The 21,464-nt window shown below is 39.9% G+C and overlaps 1 protein-coding gene across 1 annotated transcript; it reads right to left on the bottom strand.

The window, feature by feature from the left end:
* Positions 1–562: 562 nt before the first annotated feature.
* On the bottom strand, positions 563–20,020 carry pcsk6 (proprotein convertase subtilisin/kexin type 6; the record flags this gene model as incomplete). Its single annotated transcript, XM_079160364.1, has 21 exons — positions 563–1,054; positions 2,183–2,295; positions 3,303–3,432; positions 3,640–3,743; positions 3,826–3,913; positions 4,917–5,113; positions 7,250–7,352; positions 7,490–7,645; positions 7,752–7,888; positions 8,368–8,556; positions 10,089–10,206; positions 10,361–10,464; positions 11,883–11,983; positions 14,106–14,318; positions 14,425–14,597; positions 15,314–15,402; positions 15,883–15,959; positions 16,200–16,343; positions 16,438–16,548; positions 17,936–18,040; positions 19,874–20,020. The coding sequence occupies 21 exons, from the start codon at positions 20,018–20,020 to the stop codon at positions 957–959; spliced, it is 2,697 nt and encodes an 898-aa protein (XP_079016490.1). The 3' UTR covers positions 563–956.
* Between the last annotated feature and the right edge of the window lie 1,444 nt (positions 20,021–21,464).

Here is a 21,464-nt window from a genome sequence, read left to right as displayed (position 1 = left end):
GGGTGAAAGTCCAGTGTTTGTCCCATCCACCCTGACCTCCTCCATATGCAAATGTCATCAAAACATATTCCTGTTGAACCTGGGAATGTGTGTGTCCACCCTGAAAAAGGCTCCTAATTGACTTTCCATTGGCATTGTTACTATGGTGCTGGCACATCATTTCAACACATTCTGTACCACCACCACATGACTGGGGGCTTGCCTCTTCCAGGCCTGTGCCACCCAAATACTTGCATGGCCCATGAATCACAACATTTCACACTGAGAGCTTTTTGTTACTGAAAACAGCTGCCTGCTGCTGCTTGAAATGATGTGGGTGAGAGCAGTGAGATTGAACAGAACACTGAAGTATGTGGGCTACTAAAAACAACAATGAGCTGAAAGATGTTCAAACGCTCCAGAGTACTAATAAAAGCAGAGCTAGCATGGGTAGAAGTCATTATAAACTGAAGCATCATGATTTAATAAAGCTGTGGTAGCCAATGTAAAAGAAGACAGAGGCAGCATGTCGGGCTTTAAAAACCTATGTGTGCTTTATTATTTACATTTTAACTAACCTGAATATATAATAATACAAATATTAAGCTAAAAATCAAATAAAACAAGTGCCAGTTGCATTGTTTTTAAACAGTGCATCCCATGGAAATCACATTCATGATAGTGCCGTTTTACATGTTCAATACAATTCATTTTCAGTGCAGAATATTTGTACACATTCTACATGCTGCAGTTTACAAAATGTTCTACGAATATCACACCTGCCCTCTGCAACCTGCAAAAATACAACTAAAGTGCGTCCTTCTCAATCGATGCATCCACCAAAAAAACTACAAAAAAAAAGTTGTATTTATTCACGAATGATTATAGACATAGGTTTGACAAATTGATGACACTTCAGTCTCTTTTCATGACGGATTTAGAGAAAGAGAAGGAGGTATCCAATGGTGGTTGGCTCCTCATCCGTTCATCAGACAGGTAAGGCAGCAGAACAGACGGTAAAGCTTCTTCTCACAGAGACGGTTGGACTTGACCGTCTCACAGAACACCTCCTCAGCTGACAGACAGATCGGAGAAAAGAATCAGCTTAACTAAATAAAAAGTGAACTGTGTGCTCCCTGTTCCAAGTGTCTACTTGATTTTAACATCGTTTTTTTGCTTATATTTACTACTTTCACACTCTGTCTCTTTCTCTCTATCTAACCCTAACCCATAATTAGATAAACCATGCCGCTTCTTATTCTTCAAAGAAAAGAGATGTCACAGTGTTGATTAACCACATACCATAATATACCAAAATACAATGTAACAATAACTCAGTCTTTGCAAATCCCGAAGGACGATACATAATAATCCGTGGTTCCATCTGTGAGGTTAACAATAGATAATCTATAAAGTCTGAATGAGGACAACCCAGCCTTTTCTCATGAATTATTGTCACAATGAATGATCTTCTCTGATACAAATGTTATTATTGGAGGTGGCTTCAATACAACTATTTATCCAAATCTGGATATCCACTATATATTCAAGTATGATTTCAATACATACTTTCATATTTAGTGGACATCCTTCATTGAATTGAATGACTGTCCAACAACCTCCTCACCCATACTGCTCTGGGAAACAGCCAAGGCAGTGATTAGAGAAATGATCTCATAGGCCTACTCCACCAACAAAAACTGGAAAGCGAGCTTGAGCAGAGAGTAAGATAACTGAATGCTATACTAGCTATATTATAAAATCAATCTGATTACATCTTTTTTTTTGTTATTGATTTAAACACAAACGGGAGAGGGACGTCATTCTCTGCTCAGGTAGACATTATATTATATTACATATATCTTTACATAGCAAGTAGTTATTTGTGCAACATTAATGCTCTGAATATCAGCACAGTGCAACTAAAACGGGGACCCACGTGTAAAAATATTGCTCTATAAAGCTGCTAGTGGTCAAAAACTATTTTGGTGTTCAAATCAGATGCAACACAGAAGGTTTGTTGTTATACAAGTCCAAACATCAAATCAATGACAGGGGAAGTTCTCTCGTGAAAATAAAAACAGAAATGAACTGTACATTTAGTCCGAGGGGGGGAAAAAAGCAGCTTTTATCCTGGAGATACTCCAGTGTTGCCAGTAGAGGTGCACAATGAAGCTGATGTGGGTTAGAATTTCAAACTCACCATTATGACAGGAGGCATTCACAACACAAGTCCTGCCGACCAGACTGTAACTCTCTTTGCATTTGGTGCAAGTTGTTCCGGGGCCACTGCAGCTACGGCAGTTTTCCTCACACCTTGGGGGACAAAGCGAGATGAAAACTAGTAGAATGGAGCTGAAATCATCAAAACCTGGACAAACAATTTGTTCCTTTCCTATTATATACAGAGAGTTGCTTGGGAGTACTCAATCAGTAAAAGTATGATTCCTCTGCATTTGCACCATAAAATGTCAAGTCTATAATCCAAATGTTTCTGTCATAGAAGAAAGAGAGAAAGAAAGTTTTGAATTTTTCAGTTGATTTGAACTCTTGTGCCTCAGAAGGGAGCAACTTGTTTTGATTTAGGCACAAGAGTTAAGTTATACAAAAGAAGAATCGCACCCTAACTGACATTTTAAAACTAGAAAGGTGCACTCAGAAGTGTGGAGATATCCGTTGTGTGTGTGTGTGATTCAATTAAAATAACCAGTGCTGTTAAGCGTAGTCAAACAGACTTCATTCAAACTCAAAAACAAGCGACGATGTAACGTGACACAAGCAATGGGTTTGAAGTATGTATAATCCACTTCATACAATCGTGCCAAAACACAAAGTTAAAGTCAACAAGCTGTCTGACCGCTTAGCAGCAGTTTCGTGGCGACGAGGTACCACAGTAAGTGCACTGGTAGTTCTGTTTTCTGTTAACAGTTTGCCAAACACACCGTCCAAAAACAATTACAGTGTGCAAAAGTGTTTCTGCCCCACTTTGTCTCTGGGTGCAGAGTAGGGTTTGCAGATGAACTCAGCTATGTTATCATTTGGCCAAGGGGCCGGTTAAGAGTGGTGAGTGAGGAATAACCAGGAAGTCAATGGCAGTATAGAACATGTTATAAAAGGTGTTATAAGAAAGTGTGAGTCACTGCAACCACAAGAGGTCATTGAGCATGCAACCATAACTGGCCACCCAAAAATATGTGTTTGCTGCAGCAGATTAGCCTTGGACAAAAACAGATGTGCACACTAACTCAGTGATGGACGCACACAGTCACACACAATGATCCAGGGATGAACCAGTGATATTCGCAAAACGTAGAACCACCCACCTGTGGCACATCTTATGAGGGACTCCGGCTGCCTCTGCAGCATAATAGCCAGGAGTACAGATCGGCACACACCTCCACTCCTGCTGCAGGAAGCCCTCAGTACATTGGATACACTCCTTCTTACCGGGCCCTGGGAAAAACAGATATTAAACGCATGGCAAGATGAACAAATTATCAGGAGCAAACAGCGCTTTTGGAAAGACGTGATCAAAATATATATTCACACCTATACCTGAATCTCTTTTTTAATTAGCATTTGCCTTATCACTAGGTTTTATTTCTGCTGCTTCTGTGAAGACACTGAAGAAACTGTATATCTGCCAAACACACTACTGACCTGTACAAGTCCTACAAGAGGAATGGCATGGGTTGCAGGTCATCTCTTGCACATGGAAAAAGGTCCCTTTGATGCATTCAGGAACACAAGTCATCCCCGCCAGACTATAAACAAAAACTTCATTACAACAATTTGTTTAAAACCAAAGTTAAAATATACATGGCAATCTCACTGTACTTTACATACCGGTAGCCTTCGCTGCAGGCAGTGCATCTGTCTGTATACCTCAGGCATCTCATACAGGTGTAGTGACACTTCAGACACTGTCTCTGATCTGGCATACACAGCATGCATATGCATCAATATACTGGTGGAAACAACAGTAATTAAGAGTAACAAAATGAATTAAGTGCACTGCTCATTGTTTACAGACCGATAAGCAACTGTGTACAACCAAGATTACAAGCTAAGTTTAATTCAATACAAATCTAAATCATTGTCAGACAATAGCTGAAGGTGGTTTATGCTTTCTGCTTCTATTTCTATCCACAGGGGACGGTTTACTTAATAAATATTCAACCGAAGCCTAAGCGACTGTGATTGGTCAATACTACTTCGACCACAAAGGGTAACCAAAATCTTGTCCTGTTTCTTACAGTTTCTGCATATGAATGTTTCTACATATGAATGCAGAATTGGTGTATTGAGATTAGGGAACCAGCAGCGGGTGTGGGAGAAAAATGTATTTGAAATGTATCATGTATATTCACATTCATACTGTGATAATGGCCTGTATCATTGTCATATGTTATTCACGTCACTGACAGGGAGTCTAGTACAGCGGCCTTGGAGCCCGGGTCAAGCTAGAGGGGGGATGACGTCGATAAACAAGTAGGGCAAGATTTCTAACGCAGGGGAAGAACGGGAGCCGGTCGCTGTGACGGGCAGCCAGAGGCGAAATCAGGAGAAGACGAGTGGGGAAGGAGACTGTGGTTAATAAAAAGAAAACTCTGTTATGACTTGTCCGAGGTACACAGTGTAACTTGTGTAGGTGAAAGTTCAGAGGAGGAGGAGGAGGACATCTCCGAAGAGGGGGGGGGGAGATTTAGGGTAAATTACATTACAGTCCATTTTTTTTTTTTGGAGGTATAAAATAATGTACAATGCTATTGTGAAGTTAGTTTACTCTGGACAGCCCGGTTTACTTGTATACTTTGTGATGCAAATAAATGTTGAAGAAAAATGTTGACAACCTCTGATCTACATGACTGTTACATATCGGCTATTTACTAAAAGACCAACTGAATTCGGTCCACACTGTGGATGTGTTGACTTACGCTCATCAGCAAAATAACCAGGGGGACAGGTATTGATGCAGCTGGAGTTGAGTGTGTTGAGGTAAAGGCCTTTTCGACAGGAGAGACAGTCGCTGGCTGATTGGCCAACACATCCCTCACAGCCTTTAGAGCAGCGTCGACAGCGTCGAGACGCTATGTCTCCATAGTGTCCAAGTGGACAGTGGCTCACACAGGCTCTACACACAAAGGTAAGACGGTGCAAAGAGAGTTAGTTTACAGCAGAAATATGGACTAGCTTGTATGGGTGGACCTGTATTGATTTTTTAAAACTTGATCTATCTACCTACATTTTGCAAAATTCGCTAACATAATGGTGACAAACGTCTCGGAACCGGCCTTTACAGAATATTGCCGACATTCCTAAAACAACCTCTTTTGGTTATAAAAGTCCTGCAGTTTGAAGTTCATTCTTTAGATCATATGAGAACAATCCCTTTAGGACTTTCAAGAAGAAAAAGTTCCCTTGATAAGTGTTGCACAACTGTAACAGTATACAAATAACACTACTGCTCTTGAATACAAAACAAATCTAGAAATTTGAGAGATTTACACAACCACAACCACAGGGTGGCCTCAGCTGCTTTTGTAGTGTGAAGTTGGTCCGTTTCAGTGGAGCACAAGGCAGACAGGTGTTCCCATTATGACATGAGGGAGACGTTCCATTTGGGTTATTTTGTGGTCACATTGCAACATTAAAAAGAATTAATTTGGGATGTTACGTTAACATCCCCATATGGTTCCCTGTTGATCATATGAGAACTTTTTGTAGAGAACTTAATTGCATTGATGAGAACGTGATGGAAGGACTTAAAAGTAACATTCTAGTTTGGTCCCCTAAAGGTTCCTGTAATGTCACTAAAGGTTCTGCAAACTTCCCGAGAGGGAACACCCTCTTGTAATGGTCCCCTAAACATTCCCAGATCTAATGTTCCCTTAAAAGTCTTCCAAATAATGGAACGACTAAACCAAAACATTGAAGGGGACCTATTGCATTTCATTTCCAGCTCCATATTTACATTCTGTCACACCACTATAGTAGCGTAAATCTGTATTTATCTTAAACTTGCTCTTCATGCAAGCCCTCAGTTCCTCAATCAGAAACAAGTCATTGTAGCTAATTGACCAAAGTTCCACCAACAGGGCTCACGCCTGGTCTTAAACATGTCGGTTGTAACTTAGCGTTCTAAGCCCAACCTAATATTTACCTTCAAAGCTAAAGCCTCTTCTCGCTAATCTTCTCTCTGCATCTAAATGATCTGTGCGGAATGTGGTGAAGATGTTAACTTGCATGGCAGCTGGATTCTCGCGATGAGACGAGATTGTGGGATCACATATCACACAAAAATCCATCTTGTCAGGCTTCAATGCCTTCCAGGTAATGCGTTCAAGTCAAGTAAACCAGAGCACGGACCAATCAGCATCCGTGCTCCTCTCCCGACGCTTCGGTAAGAGTTTGACTGCCAGAAGGCTCATCTAATCACCTGCCACGTACTTTTTTTAAGTGTCTGCCTTTTTTTAGTGACGGCTTCCTACATGGTTCTGGGTAACAAGACTACAAGACATACATACTAGGCTGTGTTGACGAAAGAGTCTTCTGAGAAATGACATGAACAAACCAAAACGTTTGCATATGGCTGTCGTTGGCCTGAAAAAGGAACTGAATGAATCCCTTACTGTCTGGTGCTTTCTGCATAAGGAAAGGTAAACAAAATTAATTTTCCTTCGCAAAGGAAATAGCACTTCCTGGGAGACTTTCCAGACGGACTGAGCTGCCAATTGAGCATCTGTGGGTTGAGCATCCATGTACTCCAAAGTACATGGAGTTCGTTCATGTACTTTGTTTGTGGGCCTGCTTTGCCTAGAGCGGATGACCATATACAGAAATCCGGCACTAACTAATGTCAGCTTGTAGCCAAAGTAACAGAAAAATCCTTGAAAACACAGTGGTGTTCACAATGGTCAGAAGCCTGATGTTTTTGATACTTTTACATACTATTACATCATTATTTGACACTTTGGCCACGTTTAATATAAACACCCAACATATATATGACAAAAATAAGGAAATGCATGAGAGGCACTCCTTACAGCATAAAATCTTAACAATCAGCTGAAAGAAGCTAAAACGCTCTGTAATGCTGAGGGGAAAGGCAGAGTTGTGACAATTCTCAAGAGTTTGCCAATATGAGTGACCATTTTCACACTACACACAGTCATGTGATCCATTGTTAATGAAACTATATTTAGTAGTTCAGCTTTTACGTTTAGGACTTTCCACTTGTCTGGTTCCACTTCCTTCTGTCAACTCTTACCTGCCACTTTTCAAGCTGCCTGAGCTGAAGTGGACACAGTTGAGGCAGTGTTCAGTATCTGGTCCGTCACAGCCCTGGTCTCCACACTCACTGTGGCATGGTCCTTGAGGAGCACCACATTGATAAAGATCAACAACACCACCATCATCATCACCAGTGCAAACAGCTAATAACTCTCTTTCCGAAACGTGCTCTATTCATTATACTATCACTATTTCTATAGACTCGATGAGCTCTCACCATTGTACTCATCTTCCTCCTTCAACTCTGGCTCCTCCAGGATCTCCGCTGGGGCTGGGATCTCCAACGTCCTTGAACGGGAGTGCTGAGCACTGTGGGGCTGGTAAGGGTTCTGAGATGTGCCATAAAGGATCAGTGTCCATTCTTTTAGGTTGCCTGTGAAGTGTAACAATAATAATAAAGCTCTGGATAAGGACATCAGCTTCAATTGTGGTTCAACTAAATGTATGCCTTAGTGTGTACATTTGCTGTCGGACCTTACCCAGCACCTCAGGGTTGCGTAGCTTTGATGGTGAGTCAACAATCTCCAGAGTCCATATGCCCTCTGCCCTCTCACCCCAGAAATGAACCGTCATGAAGTCCCAGTTCTTGAAGCCCTTATTGGAACTGTCAAACAACCTGTAAACATAGTAGTGAGGTGAAATGTGAGAAAGGTGAAGTTAAGATATGGACACCAGGCAAAGTACTTGAAATTCCTTCTCTGCTAGTTCCCACTACAGTAGTTGTCTCCAGGACAAAACAAGAGTCACTGTCGTGGCTGGTAATCACAGACAGTGCTGCAGAGGCGCTGTGAGAGATAAAAGCAGGGGCCACCTCTTATCTACTCTGAACCATTTGAGGAAACGTTGAGTCTCATCATGGCCTGCATGCATAAAGTACACCACACTCAGTTTAGCAGAGATTGGGGAGGGCTGATAAACGCCACTTATGTCTTGCCGACAACAATGTTCCAGTTACTTGAGACCTCACTGTGAACTGTTTCCAATAGGAATAGATACAATTGGGGAATTTGGTAGAACTGACAATTTAATATACGGCCAATGTGGTATTGATATTGGGCCTGCAGCATTCATTGGTGTGTACAGTGTAGCTCTCACCTCTTGGCCAGAAGCTGTGATCTCGTCCCAGACGGAGAGACGAGGTTGATCTCCATGTCTCCTCGCCGTGGGTGGGCAATCAGGACCTTGACCACTACATGTTCCAGGTAATCCACGTGCTGGTCAGGTTCTTCTGAACACCCAGAGGTGGTAATGCTGATGTTCAGACTTTGGCCAGCATGGATGTGCCTGGGACATCCATAAACATAAGCATTGTGCAATTACAAAATTGTTAGAATAGATTGTTCTCCACTGATCTGGAACGTTGTGTCTGTGAAGTCTGCAACAGACTCTGAACAAACTACAACAACAATAGCGAAAAGCTTTGAGAGGAAAGTAATAATAGTAAGCTATCTGCCTTCATCATCCGCAAAGAGCAGAGATGCAATCCTGAGGCTAATGAACCAGACACTCTTCACACCTACAAATTCTGTCAATGAAAATCTGAAGGGAACCCAGTGCCCACTGAGAGTCTGGTGGACTTTCTGTCATGAATGCAGCCACAGCTCTCACTACAGTTATATAAAGACTGCATATCTTGTAATAATGGCCTCCAGTGCTCCATACTCCACTAGGATCCCCCCACAAGATAAGCCATCTCCAGATTTAACAAAACATAGATATACTGGGAAGGCAAAGATCTATGAACCATGTGTCAATACATTTTCATTTACATAGTGTATAAGCACAATAAACTGCACTAATCCATATCATACCTACATGTATACAGTACTAAATGATATATGTGTTTAATTATGGGTGTGACATTTATGTTTAGATTTCTAAGTCTTCGACTATGTGCTATTTAATATACAAGTGGTATTTTTTCAACAATTCCAAAACATCAGTCATCCATCCTGGAATTTGCACGACTTTGTACACACACACACACACACACACACACACACACACACACACACACACACACACACACACACACACACAGAGATGCTGTATTTTCTACTCCTCAGTTTAGATTTTGGATTCTGTACTGTATATAGTACAGAATCCGTATGAAGTAATCAAACAGGAATAGATACCTGTATATTTTCCAACAACTTGTTTAATAAAGATTTTCATTTTAAGGTATTTTCTGCACTGTCATAGTGTTGGTCAGTGCATGTTATTGAAGTGTGTTTGTCTCCACAGCTCTAACTCACACTGCTCCCACACCCACACAGGTCAATTAGTGGTTGAACTGATCAGAAATTGAATGTATGTGACTGCACTGTGTTAAAATAACTAAAGCATTTTTTCCTTCTTTCTTTACGTAACAAGACAGAGAACAAACAATTAATTTCAGTGAAACTTTAGATGCCGTTATCACAAGGAAAAGGGAGATGATGGTTTTATTAAGAACATCAGACATTGAGTGGATATTATCACACACTGCTTACAGACAAAGTTACACTATGGGAGGAGATAGGATCACATTATATGTATGTGTGAGAGAGGGATGCATTTACACCTTTTCAACATCTTTTGAGTCTCAAACAATCACATTTGAATCTGCCTTGGATGCTTTAGATGCATTTACACTTTTCAGAGATCACATAGCTATCTGATCCGCCCAAGATGCATAAAGTGACTCAGTGAAAACGAGGTGTAGCGGTTGGCCTTGTTTGATTGTTCTCAAGCTAAACCTGAAGTCAGAAGCCACTTTCATTTCTGCAGAAAGGTTCACGGTTTAGCAACATACTTATGCCTACAGTTTTTCTCACCTGGTTTGTCGCACAGGCATCTGACTGCAGGTGTGCTGAGGAGGAACAGTCCTCCACTTCGTAGCCTCCAGCACCAAGGCCTCTGCATCCACCAGGCCAAAACCATATAGGTGGCTGACTGTGAGAAAAAACACGGACTGATTACAAGACAAAGACAAAGTAAAGAGAGATCAAACTGTGACTTTCTTTAATTATCTAAGGCTTCAGTTTTGTATTTTCAGTATAAAACAGTAAATGTATTATGTAAGTATTAGAAGTAGAATGCAGTGTGCCTCTGAGTCCCGCAGCATTGGTCTTCCAGTCATCAGCTTTCAGGTGAACTGGTCTGGATGTCTTCACCAAAAGATGTTGCACATCCCTCCATGTCAGCAAAAGGCTGGAAAAACCAAAGACACTGTTCATTTTATTTGGCCAGACAGAGCGACTCGTGAACTTTATCTTTGTTTGTCTGATGAGTCTTTGATTGTTATGAGTCAGTAAAATGTCTTTAGTTCAACCAGGTTTGCATAAATGCTTGTGTTTTTGGTAGACTGTGTTCCATTGGTCAACTTAAGCCTTTACAGTACACACATGTAGATACATTGAGGAAGAGGCAACATAGCCTTCATTGGTAACTGAAACTAAAATAATTAGACTGGTTGTATGCTTTTCCTATTGTTAACAAAGCCCATGAAAAGACCCGAACCAACAATGTATCCTACAAACAAGAATTGTGTGTGTATTCAAAGCCAGATATCGTATTCCTCTGTGCCAGAGCTGCTTACAGCTGTTTAATAAAATTACGCAACAACTTAATCTGTATTTAGCAGCCATGCTTAAAAGAGTTACATTTTCAGTAGGAACCAATGGTCTTGGAGCTAAGTGCCACAGACAAGGCAGGGACGTCTTCGTGAGACGAACTTAAGCTTAGTTAATACTCGCTGTAGTGAAGCCGGCGCATGAACATTTTTGTAACTAAATGGATACTCGATCAGAGCTTCTCAGACGTCACTGTCAAAAATAGTTCACTGACAAAATCACTATTTACATGTCTAGGGATTATACTAAGACGGTCAATTTGTTTTTAAAATCTACATTTGAGTATATATTTTGCAAGCCAAGTATTTTTTTTAATATTAATTCAACCTTCTTTTCCATAGAAAGCCTTTAATACTTGACTTTTTTTTCTTATTATGACGTATGAGTTTACAGTTAATTACAATTCTTCCTCGGTATTGTGCAGGTTGGTTTATGCTGTTTTGCTGGTAACACTCGTTGTCTTCCGGCTTCTTCACAGTACAATGAGTTTGTATGCCCTCTAGCGTTTTGAAGAATTCTGCAATAAACAGCTTATTGAGCATGGCAGTGACAGTAATTTAAAAAATGCCTATTTGCATGCTCGTAGCTTGTGCACCATCTACTGCACCACGCGCACAAATAAAGCTTAAAAGAGAGAGAGTGGCTCAACTAAATTGAACTTTGACTCTAGATAGTTAACTGGAGTCACAATTCTTGCTGTAGGTGAATTTCATCACACGCACGGGTAATGGGAAATATAATGGCGGCAACACTTTCCCTTGAGAGCATTGTGAACATCCCCCAAAAAAAAAATGTTTTTAAGGGTTGACTAAAGATAAAAGAAATTTGGTAAACATCCTGACAACAGAAATTATATTTGTGGCTGTGTAACTATGCAGTATCTTGATAAGAGAGTCTTAACAGCAGAGCATCTGAAGGGAAGACAGATGGAGGAAGAGGAGGGGAAAACAGATAATTGAGGCAGCAAACAAGAAAGACTGAGAAAACTTGACTAACTTGGCCTCCAGTGCGAGGGCTATGATTCCAGCCACAATGGGGGCAGAGACAGAAGTGCCGGTATGACCATCAGTGCAGAGGTGCCGGAGGTCGGTGGTTACCTGCAAGGGATCACAAACACAGTATAGTTCCCATTAGGTTAAAAGCAGGTGGAAAAAAAACAATTTCCAGGTTCTTATGACATCTTTAAAGAGAGACTTCACATCATTTAGAAATGAGAAACACAAAGCAGTTGTCCTACTCTGACATGATTGCCAAAACAATCCACGTACCTTGTTTGTTACTGTTGACAGGGTGATAAACCCTCCTGTGTCAGTAGCCCCTGAATCTCTATCCACTAAGTCATGCAATTCATTTGTATCCTTCGTTGCTTACAAACTTATTAGACAAATTAGACGAGCTGTCAGTTCCTCAATATCAGGTAGAGGGTCTGTATTGTCCTTTAATCCACTGACATAAAACAGTTCAATTAGCATGACACAATATGGTACTATCAGCTATAAAAAAAGAAATCGTGCAACATCTGAAATCCAGTACTGGGTTCCTTTACTTAAAGGTCTTGTGTGGATCTGGCGGCATCTAGCGGTGAGTTTGCAGATTGCAACCAACTGAAACTTCTCCTGCGTGCAAAGCGTGTAGGAGAACGTGAAAACACAAATGGGGCCCTATGAAATCTGTTTCATTTTTTCCCAGATTCCGTGTTTTCCTTTTTTATTAAGTTTGTGTTTTAAGATTTAACCACATTTCATCACATCACAAAAAGTGTTTTATCATGTGGTGGATGAATTTCAACAATTGGTAAGAAAATATTCACGTGTGTTTTACTTTCATTGGCTGTAATTCCCTGACAAGTCAGATATATGGCCTGCTAGGTTATGTGTTGGCAAAGTTTTCAGTTTGCATCTTTGAACGATGAGCACCGAGTCAATGCCAATTTGCCTCTGATTGAGGTCTTTTTTTGGGAAGACGAGAAATCGAGAAGGGCCCCTTCGACATAACTGTGTGTGTGTGTGTGTGTGTGTGTGTTTGTGACTTTTTTTCTATCTACTTTCCACATGATGTGAGAGACACACTGCAGTCAAAGCAAATACAACCTCTGTTGATCTTTGTTCTTCTCCCACACAAAAACACACACACAATCGGTGCTACCAATAGAAAATGGTCAACTTACCAGTGAAATGACTAGAACATGAACACAAATACAGTATGACTCATAGCTTCAGCGGTGTGGCTTGTTTGCTCCATGTAACCACATGTCACAGTAACAGGTTGTCATTTCACAATTTTAATTGGTTGTCAGTTTTGACAGAAACATTCTGTGATAAGAGGCAGCTTTTTCCAATATTTATCATTACAAGATTGGGAAAAGTAATCCATGCTTTTCTTACCACTCACAGTGACTACTGTAACTCCTCGTCCATGGGAGTCACTCAGTCCTCACCCTGCCTGTGTATATGCATTTTGTGTTGACTGCTCTGTTGACCTTCATTCTGCATTTTTTTGTAAAGCAATTTGGTCAGCATATGTTGTTTTAAATGTGCGATAACAATACATTTGAATCGATTTGATTTAAAAGCTAGTCAAGTTCACTGAGGTTCAGGTAGGACCGTCATCCGTTTCTTGTTGATTGACAACCAATGCATGTCTGACATTCTGTGGTCTGTTTGTAGCTGATTAAATTCCTTAGACCCCACAACATTTTTTAATTTTACAAGTACTTCCTGTCTCATGACAATAGACATGTGCCATGTTTTTACTTTCAGTCAATTCGCCTCCCCTCATTTTACCTTAGCTTACTAGCTACTAATACTAATACACTAGCTAATTTAACTAACCACTGTTGGCCATGATAAATGTAGATTCAGTAATCACTCTCCTTTTAGCTCTGTGTTGGTCACCACCAAACTCCTAAGAAAATGATCTTCAGCTGCTAAATGATCCAGTATGTTCACAGTCAGTTTATCAGAGCTGTGTCCTAGGACTGGCAGAGCAGCAAGGCGAATAACTATAAAAGAAATAGCCAATCTGTTGGCTATTTCTTTCTCGCTGATGGTCTCGTTTACTTACCTAGGTCATATGGAGGCATCAGTATTAAATTGAGCGAGTCATTCAACAGTCCCATGACACTGGGGTAACTAGTTTGTTTTGAATTGTCATCAAAATTGCACATATTCTATCTAACTGTCTGAGCTACAGTTAACGTTCAATTTATGCAGTACTCACAATATTCCTGTTGTCAGACTCTCCACTGCTGTATGTTGTGGCAATGATGGAGCTGCAGACCTCAAGGTACCAGGGCTTGTTTCCGTTCTCTGTGGTGCTGGAGATGGAGATTGTGTAGATACTGCTGGTGTAACCGTCACATGAACAGTGATCCCCCTGTCGACCCCCGTTCCCCGACGCCCAGACATAAATGGACCCCAAGCCTTTGCGTCCCTGTGTGACACATAGTGATGTGGTGCTGTGATTTCATTCAAACATCCAACATACATGCATAAGATTGCTCAGAGAAGTTCTGTTTATTCTTTATGACTGATCAAACCTTCTTGATGCCTTGCTCAAAAGCTTGCTTAGTTAGCGGCCCAGGGCCATCCACTGTCTTGCCATCGTCTTTTGGTCCCCAGCTGGCACTGTAGATGTCGATGTAGTCAGGTCTGATTCCCAGGGCCTTGGCCTCTACCAAATCAGTCACATCACCATCCAGCATCCGAATCCCTGTGTCCAAGGTAACATCAAACCCAATACATCAAACTCATTTCAGATGGAATGAATGTAAGGCACCCAGTCTTCCTTGCATCTTCATCAGATTATACAGTGAATGGGTGTATAAATAAACAGCTAAAAGCAGCATCTACACAAAATAACAATTCTATTTTTCAGCTTCGAGCAAAAGAGACCCATAGAAAATAAATCACACTTTTTACTCTGCTATCTTTGTCTGATACTTTATCTGATGGCTGAAGGTTATGCTTGATTTTTCACACAAAGCACATGTTGAACTCATAAACTATATTTTGGAATAGTTAAAACTATTCAAAAGGTATAAATAACTTATAGTTACTACCAACTGGTTCAGCTCACCCGTAAAATGCTGTTTACAGGTTTACCTCTGCAGATACCTGATTAATAGTAAGATCAACAAATATATTAGGATTCAATGTTTGTTAACTGTGAATGTTTGTACCAAACTTAGATTTTGAGATATTTCACTGTATAAGTGAACCTTTGACTGATTGTGGTGTTAAATTAAAAGTCAGGGGATCAACAGTCATTAGGAGATCCATCCTATATGAACCATGAATATCTGCACCACGTTTAATGGCAACTCATTGAATTGTTGCTGATATATTTATGTCTCGAACACAGTGATGGTTCAACAACCCACACTACCAGTCTGGTGTGAGTGTTTAGTAAAGGACAGAGAACTCTACCTCCAATATGAGCATTATAGGCAACCCCAACGGTACAATGGGAGTTATTGGCCACTGCAGCAACTTCACCTGCACACCGAGTTCCATGTCTACATGTAAACAAACAACAAACACAGAAATTACAGCCTGACACATAGCTGTGATCTGTTTCAAAGACATGTTCAAAGGCAGATTACTGTAAGCATGAGGAAAAGGCACATCTGATATAACCTGGCAGTGTAAATACTAATGACAAGACTTATTTTATAAACCACACCAAAATGTATTTTATATATCATTAAAATAAAAATGTCATTACATCCATGCAGGTGAGTCATTCACGAATACCGCAGTTCTGACATTCGGGCATTAAAGTTACACAAACTAAAAAAAAAAAGGGGTTTCAGATGCTATTAGACTATCCAACACACACTTTGAGGCCCTCAGTACTTGGAACCCATCTGGAACTACTCCTGCTGTATAGCGGGCACTTGGCCAGAGACATTATTAAGGGACATAGATGAGGGAACTGCAGAATAGATTTAAGTTGAATGTGACAAGGTGAAGACATTGGTGCTATTGTTTCTTACATGTTTTCATTGCGGGAGTCATAACGTGGTGTCGGGTCATGATCATTCCCATTGACATCATAACTTGCTAGATGGTCCTAGAGAAACAATAAAGGACAACAGAAGAAATAGCAACATATTGGTGATGCTGAGACAGAGAAAACAGCTCAGTTATGGAGGCTTCTATCTTAGTTCTTGTAGTGATGAATTGGAGCCAAACGTGTTAATAACTTAGGGCAACAACCCAAGATGTTAAATGCAGAAATGAAATTCATTAAGACATATTTTCAGTTTGAACTGTATCCATATTCGGAAATGGTTGGATGGATGGCACATACATAGTTCTGAGCCAGGTCTGGGTGGTTTCTCTCAATGCCGTCATCCAATATGGTGACAACCACATTCTTGCCGGTGTAGCCCCTCTGCCAGGCAGCCAGAATGTTCATCTCTGAGTGACAAGGGCTGCTCTTATCATTGCAATGCTGAAAAGAAACATGGTAGACAAGCACCAAGCTTCTTATCTTTTCTTGTCAAAATGGAAATGGCAGTGTGAACGATTCAGTGTTCTGTACTTACAATGTACCACATGTTGGACCATTTAGGGTCATTGAAATGAATGACGCTGGGGTCACTTTTGGCATATCTTTTTACTCTGTGTTTTACTACCTGCTGCTGAGCCCAGTCCACCTAAAGATGGAAATGGAAATAGAAAGAACACTATAAATCAGTTTCAAGTTAAAGAAAAGTCAGGCTGTCCACACCTATAGAATTATTTTGAAACATATTTTACTGTATAATTAAAGTCAAAACTTTTTTTTTAGAGCCTAAAGTTAGCTTTTTACTTCTGCCCATTGCATTCACGCTTCAAAAATCACAAGTGGTGTTCATTTGTGATGCTACTCTTGTAAAACGTGTAGGTATAATAATCTGTGTGTGTTTGCCATAGAGGTTATTTTCTTCAATAATCCAAAATCCAATGAAAAAATCACATTGTCTTTTTGTCGAGGGAAACAAATATTAATAAATTAATTAAGTTAAATTAATAAATATTCTGCCATGCGACATCTACGCCTATCTTTTTCCAACTGTCACATGTCAAAAAACATTCTATGGAGAAGGACAATATGGTATCAAAACATTACTTTCAACACCAACAACATTTTATTGTGGTACCTGTGTACCTATTGACCTTTTTTTTTTTTTACCATTTTGCTGTTTTGTTTATTAAATTCCGGTTGCTATTGCTGGGTACGTGTTATGGTAAATATAATCATAAGTATCAGATGGGATTGATTCCCATTTCTCAAAGTTGGCATCACACGTTCACATTCATGAGGTCATATAATATGACGCCAGGTGACGATATTGACATGTAGTGTATAGCGCTTTGAGTGGTCTAGAAAGGCACATCATTCATTTCTAAATGCTCATTGTTACTGTAATCTTATTTCCTCTCTTACATGTTATTCAGTACATTTTGCTTTGGTCATTTATATATTTCCATAAAATAAATGTTTCCATCTCACAGTTGCAATTATTCTCCTGCTAATTGTTGATTGGATGAAGTGTCCACAGTGAGCTCACTGCTGTCTTCATGCTCTAATGACGGCTTTAGTTGTAAACAAAATTCACCAGACGACCATCACATGGGGTGTGTCTCTCACTTTTCAAAATCAGCCCTATTGGAGTAGGGTGAATCTGTCTTGCACTTTTTTTTTTCATGTACCTGAAAATCAGCCATGAAGAAGCAAATCTGTTTCCTCTTATGAACCCATTTGGATTTAAATGTTGAGTATAACCGCACAAATAAATATGGAATTTTCTTATAATTTAAGTGGAAAAGAAAAGGTGGGTCAATATTTTGAAATCATGAGGTGTGTTTTCACACCACTGTATAAACTAATTAAATGGAAAAAATACAGAAATATGTGAACCACTGCCAGTATTCTAAACTTTGTCCAGGATTGGCAGGTCTGCTTGGAAGACTTTAGACAAGAGGACAAATGTGTTAATATGACCGTATCTCCTGTTGAACATTTCGATTCCACTTGAAAGAAACTGATAAGAATCTCACCTCAGGATCCATATGGATGAAGCTGTGGGGCCCCTTGAAAGAGTATACAGCTCTGCGAACCACTCTGCTGTGATGGAAATGGTAATAGTCCTCCAGACTTCCTATCTGACCAAACACATCCAACACACATCGATGAGAACAACCACACTGGAATGTAAGCTATAAAAAGATGGCTAAATATGTTAAGCTGATGTTATCCAAATGGCTTTTACTCTGGTGGTCCGGCTTATCCTTCATTTAAAACACATTTGGGTCATCTGTTTATGATTCAATAAATATGTATGTTCTCTCTTGACTTTACACCAAAAATGTGAACATGATTCTCAGCACATGTGCTCAGCTGGCTCACTGTCTTCATCCTCTCCCTACCGCCTCGACCACACGTCTTGAGTTATTCTCTTTTACAGACTGTAGGCCTATCCAGTACCACTTTATAATATGGCAGCCTTCAAGGATTAAGAGGATGAGTTGCTACGGGCAGTTGTATTAAATGTTAATAAATAATTTACTGAAGGTTTACAGATCACTTATAGGTAAACAGTGCACATCTGATTCTATAGGTGCAGGACACAATTCCAAAGTGAAGAAGAAGCTCCTAAAATTCTAATGTTGCAATGTTTCACGGTCCTTATCAGGTAATCATCTATGTGAACTAAATCAGGTCTATACACAAACAGAAAATGACACACTGCACCTGGAGATACAGGAGAATATCAGGAGATACAAAATAACACCCATCAGCCCAAAATGATGTACTCTGCACATAAAACAATTTAGTCTAATAAAAGTGCAAACCTGTGCATTAATAGACTTAAGTATTATGTATGTTTGCACTATTAATAGACCCATTTTAGTTGAATTCCTTATTTAAAGGGCCAGCGTATGAGGTGACATTCAGTGGTGAAAATGCAATTGCAACTAATTTAAACTACTCCCGTATGCCGAGCGTGTAGGAGAAGTAAGGTGGCCGATGCGAAAACGTGAAAACGTGAATGGCCCTCTCCAGAGCCAGTGTTTGGTTTGTCCGTTCTAGGCTACTGAAACGAATCATGGCCGACACCGTGAAGAGGACCTGCTCCATATGTAGATATAATAAACTTATTCTAAGGTAAGAAAAACACGCCATTTTGTATCATGTGATATCTTAATTTTAGGTAGGGCTGCTGTCATTTTTTGTATGTACATCATTATCAGCTATAAGCCATTAATAAGAACAGGTTTGGGATTTCCGTGATTGTAAAAAAAACATTCCTGGCGGTTGTTTATGGGTTTGACACTTTTAATTAGCCACCAAGTTTAGAGAAATGGATGTTAAGAAGTTGTTAAGAAAATGGATTTTGGTCCAGGTTTTTCCAGATGCCAAGTGGACACATTACCTGATGGATAAATCAAGTGTCTTGTTGGAGGAGGATAAACACCAGCAAGAAGGATTTTTCTCACTCTTGCACCCAAAAAGTTATTTTTGTTAATTACTGATCTATTTAGAATTTGAAAATGAGTTATTAACTATGAATAACCAATTATAAAAACGCATTAGAAAGTGGCAGCAATTTGGTAATCTTCGTTGTGTATGTTTCAATATCTTAGCAGTCAATCAGTTATCTCAGACAAGAAAATGTAGTTTGGAAAGTTACTTCAACAGAACATTCATTACAACCTTTACCTCAAGAGTAACGCCACAGATCTTTGGTTATAATTGGTTAAAGTTACAGAAAATCCATGTAATGTCAACTATGTGGGTGGAAAATCGTGAATTCTCAAATATTTACTAACATCCACATAATATTTATATTTATTATATAATGGCTTTCAAATTGGCGTTCACAACTGGTTCAAACAGTTGAGAGATCAGAGGTGTTCAGTGATCAGTGAACTTTATGCTGAAGTAGGCACAAGGCTTCCATAGCAGTAATAGCAAATAAACAGGGATCAACTTACCTGTCCAAAGTTTATATATCCATATTTTGCTGCGATTCTATCAGCTTGTTGCTGACCACCTGTGATCTGCACCGCCCAGTGGTTTGTAAAAACGTTACCGTGTCCAGATACGACTGCTAATACAACGAATAGCAAGAATGAAGTCATTGTGACTTCAAAGTTGAACAAATCAAAGTCGGTTGAAGAGATAAGTGTCGGATCTTTGTTTTAGTAAGCACCGTAGCTGTTTGGTAAAGTCTGTTATAAATAAATCTTGAAAACGTCCCGGTGAAACTCACAGTCCAGTTGAAAATCTCGGAGAGGCTGTGCGATACTGACGCACGGCAGCAGCCAATGACACAGAGATCACAGCGAGACCCGGTGAGGATTAAATCAGCACCCGAACCGGATGCTGCTGCTTTGACCAAAAGGGATCCTCACTCCTTATCTCGCCGAAAATATGCAAATATGTCACAGGTGTAACGGCTGAACATAAGAACACCGGAAAAGTCCGTTCTCGGTTTGTTACCTTGACACAAACACTCGTCTAGGTTTCATGTTGGACTATGATTGGGGCCCGAAACAGTTGTGATTTTACAAACTCTTGCTGATACACGCGTGTTAAACTGAGATTTAAAGTGAGCGCAGAGTAACTGCCCCCCTCCTTTCAGCAGATGAATGTGAAAACGAAAACGAAAAAGACTTGATGTCTGTGCACAGTGAAGCTCTAGCAACAATAAGAAAAACACATGTTTGATTGGAGGGGGACATGTGAATAAATAATACATGTGCAAAGTGTAAATCCACAGAAAAACTATCCAGCATGAATGAACCTGAACATTGAACCTACATTCATAATTATATCTGTAAAAATCAATTACATTTTTATAATAATATTAAAAGGTATATTTTACTATGTCTGAGCTGTAAACATGTTTCAAAATATCCCTATACATGCAATAACAATAACTGCTGCATATTTGTAACTAGCCCAACTGGTTTTTAGCAAGATACAGATATTCCTAAATACAGACATAAATGTTTGAGGATTACATTAATCAAGGTAGAAATAGACTTTTTAAGACCTTTTGATCCACAGTACTGATGTGTGCCTCATAGGCGGCACTAAAATGTAATGCAAATGTTATGTGGAAGCTTTGTAGAAGTGACTTTCAGATTATTATTTGTTATTTGTGCTATAGGTTATTTTGGTGTGTGTGTGTGCGAGAGAGAGTGACAGACCTTAGAACATTTAGAACTGTACTATGACTCACTGCCCTCTGCAGGCACACTTGAGAAGTGTATTTACACCTCTGCACAGCACATTTTAGCTATTCTGGTTTTGACTTGTGTGACAAATTAAAGGAGAAGAAACTAACCCCCTGTCGAGTTTCTTGAAGCTGTTCTGGAGGCTTGTGGAACAAAACCTTACAAAGATACTCGTATTTTGACATATTTACCTGCAGTATTGTTCATTTTGGGATATGGTGATGATAACTGCTCAAAGAGGTGTCTGATTTAGTCCACCGCTTAGTATCTGAGTATCCGAGTAATCTGAGTATCGGTGGTTCGATCTCCGGCTCTGCTAGTCCATGTCGATGTGTCCTTGGGC

Source organism: Pholis gunnellus (assembly GCF_910591455.1).
Source record: "Pholis gunnellus genome assembly, chromosome: 1".
Classification (NCBI taxonomy): Eukaryota; Metazoa; Chordata; class Actinopteri; order Perciformes; family Pholidae; genus Pholis; species Pholis gunnellus.
Note: the sequence above shows the minus strand (reverse complement) of the source record. Positions and strands in the feature narration are given on the sequence as shown.